Genomic DNA, 10,452 nt, shown 5'->3' on the forward strand with positions numbered 1-10,452 from the left:
ATATACCAGAGGGCTCTTCTTGAGTCTAAGACTCAAAGTAAGAAACTCTGAAACATGGTTTTCATTCATCCCACTTGAAGTATTTTAGATCATTTATCAACTACATGATACAACAAAATTTTAGTGTATCAGTTTACCATATTAATATTCATAACATTGATAAACAAGACATACTGATATAGACTTTTTACATAAGGAAGGCTAGCACTGAGACAGAACAATCAGCTTTTACAACCAAGCTAATGCATAATTAAATTATTGTCTTATTGGAGGACACTTGGGATGCACTCATTTCTTAGTTGGCAGGAAGAGCGTAAGCATAGATGTACAAGTACTTATGTGGACTTAGGGTCAACTGGATATATGTCTGAGTCATGTAGTCAGATAATAAGGCAATTTTACTTTTAATTTTTGAGCAACCTCAATATGGGTTGGTATAGTGCCATACAAGTTTAGAATCCTCCTATAGTATATGAGAATTTCTCTTTCCCCACATCCTCAGTTGTGTCTGTCATTAGTTTTGAAATAATCACTTAACTGAAGTGACATTTACTTGACTGAAACCTTTATGTGGTTTCCTGATAGCTAAAGATATTGAAAACATTTTCCAATACTTACTGGTTATTTATATTGATTTTTTGAGTATCTATTCAGGTAATTAATTCATAAATTGATTGAAGGATTTGGTTTTTGAGTTTTAAAATTTTTTGAAGTTCTTTATATATTCTGGATATTAATGTGTCTGATACATAGTTGGCAATGGATGTTTTAACATTTGGTAAGAGCTATCTTTTGACTCCATTTATAGTTTTCTTTATTTTGCAGAAGATTTTAAAATTTCCATAATCTTAATTGTCTATCCCTGAGATTTGAAGAGGAAACTTGGGTTTCATTGAGAAGTCAGTTGTGTCAAATGGTGTTTTGCTAGGGCAATAATGGAAAGGAGTGTTTTCCTGACTCAGACACAAATGAAAGACTAAAGCAGACTCATGAAGGAATGTTTCACTGAAGCAGACATGGGTTCTGCGAAAGCAAGAACGTGAAAGGACACATGATGAAGGATTCTTTGCTAGTGGCAAGCATGTATTGGTCTGCCTTACACTGTATAGCTGAACTCCATTTGTTGGGACTCCATAGAAAGAAAGGCACCAAAAATCATCTGATGGTGTCCTGTGGTTTTTTGCTGCTTCTGCAGATTCAGGCTGATTGGCAGAGTAATGCCAGCTGAGATAGACTCACATGGAGTTTTTCAAAGACCACGTGCTGAGGCAAGACCCATGGAGGACACGTGATATTTGGAGGGAGTATAAAAAGGACACTTCTTGGTCTTGAGTATTTGTTGATCTCCACTTTGGGGAGTGGGGGGGGGGGGCGGGGCACAGCAGAGAACTTCTAGCATTCCCAATAGTCCTGGTCTCTCCTGATGACTCGAGCCACTTCAGCTGAGGCCTGGCTATTGCTGTTAGGTCATACCACCCCTGCTGCTATCCTGACACTACCGACCTACACTGCTGATATAACTCTGAAGTGTTTGTGGGTGGATCAAGCTGTTGCTGCTGACCTGTGAACTGAACTGCTGATTTACTGACAACAGCAATGGAATTTGTGCCCAAGAACCATTTCTAAACAGGTCCACTTCCCCTGTATTCTTTCTTTTCTACTACCTCTGGTGAGTCATGGGATAGAAGGGAGGTTAAAGCATTTAAGAACCCTTAGTAAAAGTAGGCTTTAAAAAAATTAAAGTCACTGAAATTATTTCCTATGATGTTATTGAAAGCTTTTTCAGAATGTTCTTACTTATATCTGTGTATTGAAGAATTTTTTTTCTTTATAGTCAGATCTCACAGTTTTTGGATTTCCAGTCTTAATTTGTTGATGCATTTTGAGCAGGGTTTTTTTGTTTTTTTGCTTGTTTTGTGGCAGACAACTATCGATGTTGTTTCATTCTTCAACTTGCAGAGATCTTGTTTTTCTAGAACTATTTGTTAAATAAGTTGCCATTTTTTAGAATGATTTTTATGGCTTTGTCAAAACTTAATTGCATATTGTTGATGGTTGCTGGAAGAAGAAAGAGGCACTCTTCATTCAGGATATAGCTGTCGTCGGGCTATGAACCAGTGGCGGGACATACAGCTATGCATATTTGGGCAGCACTAGTTGGACTCAAGTGATTCTTAACAATAAAATAAGTAAATAAATAGATAAATGAACGGATAGGGACATGATTCTGGGAGGACTATGGAATGAGGAGCAATAGAAGGACTGGGAGGGACTTAGTGGTGGGTAGCTAAGATCAATATATATCACATAAATGTATGGAACTTTAAATGAATTAATAAAGGTGCTTTGCATTATAATCATTTATTTTTGGTTTTGTTTTTTTAAATTATTCTTCTTTTTTAAATTTGATATATTCTTTATTTACATTTCAAGTGAGTTTCCCTTTCCTGGATCCCCCCTCCCCAAAAGTCCCATAAGCCCTCTTCCCTCCCCCTGTTCCCCAATCCACCCCTTCCCACTTCCCTGTCCTGGTATTCCCCAACACTGCTGCACTGAGCTTTTCCAGGACTCGGGGGCCACTCCTTCCTTCTTCTTGGGCATCATATGAAAGAACTATTGTTTTTGTTTTTTGTTTTTTTTTTGTTTTTTTTGTTTTGTTTTGTTTTGTTTTGTTTTTTTTTTCAAGATAGGGTTTCTCTGTGTAGCCCTGTCTGTCCTGAGCTCACTCTGTAGACCAGGCTGGCCTTGAACTCAGAAATCCACCTGCCTCTGCTTCCCAAGTGCTGGGATTAAAGGAGTGTTCCACCACCACCCAGCTATAATCATTTATTTTTAATTCCTACCTTTTTTCCATTGGTACATAGGTCTGCTTTTGTGTGACTACAATGCTGCTTCCTGAGTGTAGCTTTGCAGCATAGTTTGAGATATGGTATGGTGATGCTTCTGGCATTACCCTTTATTCCAGATATTTGGGTGTTTGGGGTCTTTTGGTGTTCCATATGAATTTAATTATTTTCTTTTTCTGTGAAAGATGTGAGATTTTGATCTAGATGAAGTCTAATCCACAGATCACTTAAAGTAATACAGCCTTTTCCACGATGTTAATTCTGCCAATATATGGGATTGTCTTTTCATCTTTGTACTGGTTACCTATTATGTCAATTTGATGGAGGCTAGGGTCACTTGGAAGGAAGAAATCTTAACCAAGAAAATGACTCTGCAGGGTTGACCTGTAGGCAAGTCTTTAAGGTATTTTCTTGCTCACTGGTTGATGTAGGATGGTCAACTCATCATGGAGAGTGCCATTCATGACAGGTGGTCCTGGAAGGAATAAGAAAGCAAGAGTGAACAAGCCAATGGGAGAAAGCAAGTAAACAGTACTTCCCCAGAGCTCTGCACTGTCTTCCTCCAGGTTCCTTCCATGACTTCCATTGATGATTGACTATAAGCTATAAGATGAATAAATACTTTCCCCTTTAAATTTTTTGTCATTGTTTTTTTTTTTTATCACATCAATAAAAAACCCTAACTAAGGTAGAAATTACTGTGACAGATATGACCATATACTTTGTGGAAGTTTGTGGTATTGAAGACTGGAAAAGCCACTGAATGCTCAGTGCTCAATTGACTGATCTGTGAAAATTTGGAAGATAAGAAGGTTTAAAGCAACGCCAATGATGGAGAACTGGCTTGTAAAGTTTCAGAATAAAGTTTATCTCTTATAGACTTTATCAAAGACATTTATGTGATATTTTTAATTAAAAACCACTAAAGTGAAACCTTTGCTTTGCTGGAACAATTGATGTTGATTAGCTGGAGCTGAAAAATCAGTTGTAATTAAGAAGAGCCCAGTAACATTGAGGACTGTAAATTTGGGATTATTTCTTCAGGGTTAGCACATAGAAGTTGCAGTCCAATGGGAGTGAAGGATGCATCTCATATTGGAAGCTAAACTCAGTAATACATAGAGTGACCCAGGAAGTACTGGTTTTGAAGTCATTAAATGATCATAGTGAGCAGGTAAGGCTTGGCACTATGCTCAGGGTTGGAGTCCCTGAAAAGAGAGAGACTTGAAAGGCCATTGGTGAATGTGCAGCCTCAGTTAGAGTAGAAAGACCCAGGATTAAGGACATCATGGAGAGAATTTTCATTCATGGTAGTGTCAGAGGCTGAAGAGAGCCCAGGGAAAGCTTTTGGTGAAGATGCAGCCCACAGAGAACTTAGCATTTTAGAGATGCCAGTACTGTGAGATGATCACCAAGGTCAGTGTCAGTGGAGAGAGCCTATGCCTAACAGACAAGATGCATATGTTGCGAATGGCAGAGCCAGAGAGGTGCAACTTCCCAAGGCCTCCAGAACCCAGAAGATCATGAGTGAGCCTCAGACATTGGACATTGAGTTATTTATACAGTTGGAGTTTGATTTTGATTAAATTTTGATTTGGCTGTGACTATGCCCTGTGTTTTTTCCTTCTTGATATAAGAAAGTTTTCAATTTAGTTTTATTTTATAGGAGGTCACATTGAGAGACTGAGCTTTTAAACAGACTTTGGAATTTTAGAGAACCTTTGAAATTTTAAAGAGACTTTGGATATTTTAGGAACTTTGTATTGTTTAAAGAGACTTTGGATATTTTAGAGAGACTCAACAAACTGTGAGACTTTGAAAAGTTGGAATAGAGAGTCTTAATTTTTAAAGGCTTAACATGTATAAAAGCTGTGGGACTTTAAGAAGTTGAAATGTTTTATTTCATATTAATATTTACATATCTGGGAAAAATAAGAAAGGAAAGATAATTCCTCAATAAGTGATGTGTTTGTGTGTCAAGTTGACAAAGAGTCAGTTGTACTGGCTAAGTTTTATATCAACTTGACATAAAGCAGTGCCATCAGAGACGAAGATAACATGTGAACAAAATTGAAGGAATGTATAAAGGGGGATAAAAATTTTTAAAAGGTTTCTTAAATGCAATTAAGTAAATACACTGCTAAATATTCAGTTTTAAAGAAAGCAAAATGATGATGTTTTAAGCAACTTTTTGCCCCTCAAAAAATGGAAAAAGTAGGTTATATGCAGGAGAGGGGACTGTATGGTGACTTCTGTCTTTTCGAAGGTTTCTGCTAGTGCTGAGTCTATTTTGCACAAGTGTTTGATGTCTGCCAGAGATGTTTTTTTAAAAAACAACTTCCTTCTTTGTGTACCTGGAGCCTCTGCTACCAACAGTTAGCTTTGTACGTTCTTGGGCTGGGCAGATTCACTCATACAGGACTCCAAGATCCTATTTCCTGGATCAGCTAATGCACTAGACCTGGGGTATCTCTCAAGTGTGCTCTCGAGAGAAACAACAGCATCACTGAAATCTATACAAAGGTCTCTCTCTCTCTCTCTCTCTCTCTCTCTCTCTCTCTCTCTCTCTCTGTCCCCCTCTCCCTCTCCCTCTCTCTCTCTGTCTCTGTCTCTCTCTCTGTGTGTATGTGTGTGTTTTATGAACATATACATATATGTTCACATGAACATGGATACAAGTGTGTGGAGGCCAGAGAAAATTGTTAGATTTTTCTCAACCACTCTCTACCATTCTTTTTTGAGACAAGCCTCTCACTGATGCTGGAGCTCACTGATGCTGGAACTCACTGATGCTAGAACTCACTGATGCTGGAGCTCACTGATGCTGGAGCTCACTGATGCTAGAACTCACTGATGCTGGAGCTCACTGATGCTGGAGCTCACTGATGCTAGAACTCACCGATGCTGGAATTCACCGATGCTGGAGCTCACTGCTGCTGGAGCTCACTGACGCTGGAGCTCACTGACGCTGGAGCTCACTGACGCTGGAGCTCACTGATGCTGGAGCTCACTGATGCTGGAGCTCACTGATTCATCAGTGCTCTCTGGCCAGTGAGTGCCAGGGACCTTCTTCCATAGTGTTCAGATTTCAATCACTTGCCACTTGCTTTATTTTTAAAATCTTAGTTTTAATTTACATAACATTCTACTATTTCTTCCCTCTTCCCTCTCTGCCCCCATTTGTATTCCTAGATTCCCTGTCAAATCCCCAGCTTTTTTCTTCAACTATTATTGTTACACACATGCACACACACATTATATGTATGTTGTGTGCATGCTGTATATTTATATACAATATATGGGAATAAATATATAAATACAACCTGCTGAGTCCATTGAGTATAAGCTTTTAGGACTGGCTGTACTGACTAGCTTTATGTTGAAGTGATATTGAGGACTGAAGTAAGGAACTCACAATTGCACATAAGTAGTTGGCTGACTAAGCACATGTCTCCTGTCTTACCAGGTTTCCTATGTAATATCATGTCATTTGGTGTAAGGTAGCATAAAGCTACTAAGCCTGTGTGTGTGTGTGTTGTTTTTTTTGTTTTTTGTCTAGAACAAAATGATATTAAAAGCAAGCACATGCTTTGGCATGTGGGCTGTGGGCAGGTTCAACTAGGGCAGGACAAAGATAGTGGCTACAAGCAGACAAGGAACCGGCTAATGGGTATGGATCAGAAATGCTTTGTTTCAAATGTAGTACCTGCCTCATTATGTTTTCAAAATAGAAACGTATACCAGCACACTGGATGCAGAATAGAAATTCGGGAAAGCAAAGGTTCAGGACCCTAGACAATTGGAGGAGGGAAACAGTTTTAAGAGCGGGCTGGTTTAACTTTCCTTAACAGTGCAACATAGGCCTAACAAAAAATTCCAGCCAGAGGACGCATAGCACAGCAACAAAGTGGAGCTATGATGAGCAAGATAGGGGCTCTGAGATGTAGGGTGGGTGGTGAATAAGTTCAGGAAATCCCTAAAATAATAGCAAAATCCCTAGACTGTAGCAGAGGCTGGAGTCTGATGGCCACTGTCAGCATCTTATTTACAGAAGTCAGGATAACCCGGAGGTGTTCTGCAGTCTGTGATCATGGATCTATGGCCTGCACCCTACGAGATGTGCTCTGTTGTGTCTCCTAGATTGGCCTGTCCACCGTTCACATATTTTCAGCCTGAATCAGTTAGGACTTGGATGTACAGTGAAACTGTTCACTGTTAGATAACTGTTGCCCCCTACTGTTGTGTAACCACAATACTCTGAGGATTGGTTGGGTTTACCCCATCACCTCTTTCATCTTCTGAAAGCAAGGGTCCTGTGCCAAGTGACGAGGTATCAGGGTCATATCTTTTCTGAAACCTTGGCCTGCCACACTCTTTTTCTATCTGTTCTTAGTAGTTGTGGATCTTGGCCTTTGTAATCCAGCACGAGCTGAGGCTCTGACGTGATGAGACCCCACCTAGGCTCAAGGCCCTTAAGTCCCCTAGAGATGAAATTTCATTCATACTTTATACAGGAATTCAGGACCTCTGTGACTAATTATTTCCCCTACCTGACTCCTAACCTTTCACAAGACAGGGTCACCAGAAGATGCAGATGCCTGGTGAAGTTCAGAATGATCGAGTGGGCATCTTCCACATTTCCTTAGCCTAATATGCCAAAGAAAGAACATTTCTAATGTTTTGTGAAAGAAACCATAACATGAATTCAATGAGAAACCGTTTTACTTGTTAATGCCTACTCTCACCCCCATTATTTTCTGCCTCCTTTAACATCCTAACTTCTTCTCTCATTTTTCCCTCCCCTGCTGTCTTCTCCTTTTCCTCCTGAGTCACACTTGTTTAGACACTGCATTTTACTATCTGATTTTTTTTTTTTTTTGCATGATACAGTCATTCTGGGACTGACTCCTTCTCAGTTACAGACTGATTATAATTAAAAGACACTGGGCACGCTACCACAAATCCCACCTGAAATGTGCCCTCAGCAGAAGCCTCCAGTGATCTCAGTGTATTTAAGTAGCTTTCAAAATTGTATTTTGGCCCAGGAGAGGTCATTTGCGGAACTTTTTACATTTATCTTTGTTGCACAAAAGGCTTTCATAGTATGATTATAGAAAGAGGTCTAACTTAAAAGAATCTTTTCTGCCCCACTGGGTCACAATTCTATTTTTGAGAAAAGTCAATGTAAGATATCTTATTTAATAGTTGGTCAGGCAGTTAAGCATGCTATACAAACACTGTAGAAATGACTGAACAATTCTTCAAGTTGAAAAACTTAACAGCAGAACTACTCATTTGTTCTGAAGTTAACTTAATGGTTCTCCCGTCTCAATAAAACCAACACTAGATTATAAAGATGTACTGAATTGTGTTTTACTCTTTTCTGCATATACATTTTGTTGCAGACAGTTTTTAATCAAGTGGCTGAGTCCTGTTGATTTGCTTGGATACAAATTGTGGGTAGACAAGGACATACTTTGTGCTAGTCTTTGGTTACCTCTGAGCTCTGGGACTACAGGCATTCACCTCTGTATTTGGCTCTAAATTCCTCCCCTCGTGCCTTATCATCTGGATCTACTTATTTTATGTCTCTCATTAGAAAAGGATAGGCTTCTAAGAAATAACAATAAAACATAAGAAAATAAAACATGATAAAATAAAGCCTATCACATCAAAGTTGAAAAAGATAAACCAAGAGAAGGAAAAGAGCTCAAGAGAAGGCACAAGAATCAGAGAGCCACTTATTTGAACAGTCAGGAATCCCACAAAAACACTCAACTGGAAGCCATGATATATATGCAGAGGACTTAGTGCAGACCTGTGCTGCTCCTGAACATGTATGCCTCAGGTAACTGATTTAAAATGGACATCCCACATGAATTGTACTAAGGTTTATTGCCAGACTCCTGTGCTAACACAGGCCCTACCCCTTCCTGTCTGTGGAACCTCCATTTCTGGTTGAGGTTTTTGTGGGGCTCTTGTAGATGCCTCTGCCACTGTGCCCTCTCTCATAGCACAGAAATATACTGCTGAGTCCTCAATCTGTGTGGCTGTGATGGTGAGTCCGATGGAACTTTCTGACTTCTGGAAGTTCAGAGAATAACGCCCCTCTGTTGCATTTTCCTTATTGTAAGAGTCCTGACGAATAAGGAAAACCATTTCCCCACTTGCTCTTTGCTTGTACCAGAATAAGAAGTAAGAACTATCCCGGGTTTCATACACACAGTCCATTGTTACTGTCTTCTTCTCCATCACAGAAATTGAAGTCTGAGTCTGCTTTACCTTCTGGGCCATGCTGGTTGCTGATGGAAAAAGCACAGAGATATCAGCCTCTTAACTGTAACAGTGGGAGTCTAAAGGATGAAGAAGCTTATGAGCCAGAGTTCTAATAATGTCTCCCTTCTGAGCCTCGGCAGAGAACAATGACCTACTCTCCCAATGGCCTTCAGGAATAAGGGCCTGATCCCATCCTTACCAAAACAAATGGAGCTGAAGGCTGCTCCCAGCAGGCTTAGAATCAGCATGTTGTTAGCTCTTGTCTTGAGTGAGATTTTCTGTTCTCTTTCAATCCAGATCTTAATCTATACTTTATGCTTAAGAGGAATAAGCAAGGTTACTGGTCTGTGTGGTGTAAGCACCCCAACAGGAAATGCAGTTGACAGTTATGGGGCAGGCTTAATTGTACCCTGTCATAACTTCCTGTATGGATGAGGGAGAGTGCTAGACTCTCTTGAAGACTTGTAGCTCTTATTATAATGGACTGGAAATCATCATAAGAAAATGGACCAATTTTCAAATCATTCAGATAGATAATGCAGGACATGCAGTTTATTATGAAATCTGGTAATACGTGGATGACCTAGCCACCATGTTGCTTCTGGTCTTATAGTTTCATCCTTTTTTTTTTTTACCTAGAGGAAAACAAAAGGTTGATGATCTTACAAGAATGCAAAACTTCATCTCAGTCTTTCATCCTAAAATTTCTAAGGAGGGGATTTTCTACTGAGGAGAAATAGGTTATTCTTAATGAAAGCTTTCATATATCCCCTGAGTAACAAAATCTGCCATGTGCCACATCAAATAACGGAAGAAAAACACACACACACACACATACAACACACACACACACACAATCTTTTTGTCTATTTACATGTTTATGTGTTTAATACTTACAGGAATGAACAAAAATAAATTCACAAAATTTTTATTAAATGAGAAGGTGGCATGGCTTTTTCACAAGGACTCCTAAAACCTTCATTCCTCATAAAATCAGCACACCAGCCATTTCCCCCTTTCTCTATTCTACAGAAGTATTATATTCTCCCCTAAGATGTGTGACCTCACTAGTTCCAAGTTGATTACGTTTCTAGTATCAGGCACAATTTCCTCCCCATTGAGCAGAACTTAAGTCCCATTAAAGAGCTTTGGTTACACGGAAGGTTTGAATATCACTATTGCAAGCTAGGGGTATCTCGCCGTGCCATTTATTGTGTACTTCACAGGTGCCACAGTGGGATAAATCTGTTGGTTGTTTCACTGTCTTGGTAGTGTACATAGCATATTCTTGTACCATGAATGGCAGACTGATGGAAGGAATCTTTGGAGT

General features: G+C 39.4%; 1 gene segment (V, D, J or C); it reads right to left on the reverse strand.

The window, feature by feature from the left end:
- Nucleotides 1–8,522: 8,522 nt before the first annotated feature.
- LOC127691581 (T cell receptor alpha variable 19-like) lies at nt 8,523–9,487 on the reverse strand. The segment is given in 2 exon segments: nt 8,523–9,148; nt 9,322–9,487. Coding segments are annotated over 2 exon segments (459 nt in total).
- Nucleotides 9,488–10,452: the final 965 nt, after the last annotated feature.

This window comes from Apodemus sylvaticus, chromosome 8, assembly GCF_947179515.1.
Source record: "Apodemus sylvaticus chromosome 8, mApoSyl1.1, whole genome shotgun sequence".
Lineage (NCBI taxonomy): Eukaryota > Metazoa > Chordata > Mammalia > Rodentia > Muridae > Apodemus > Apodemus sylvaticus.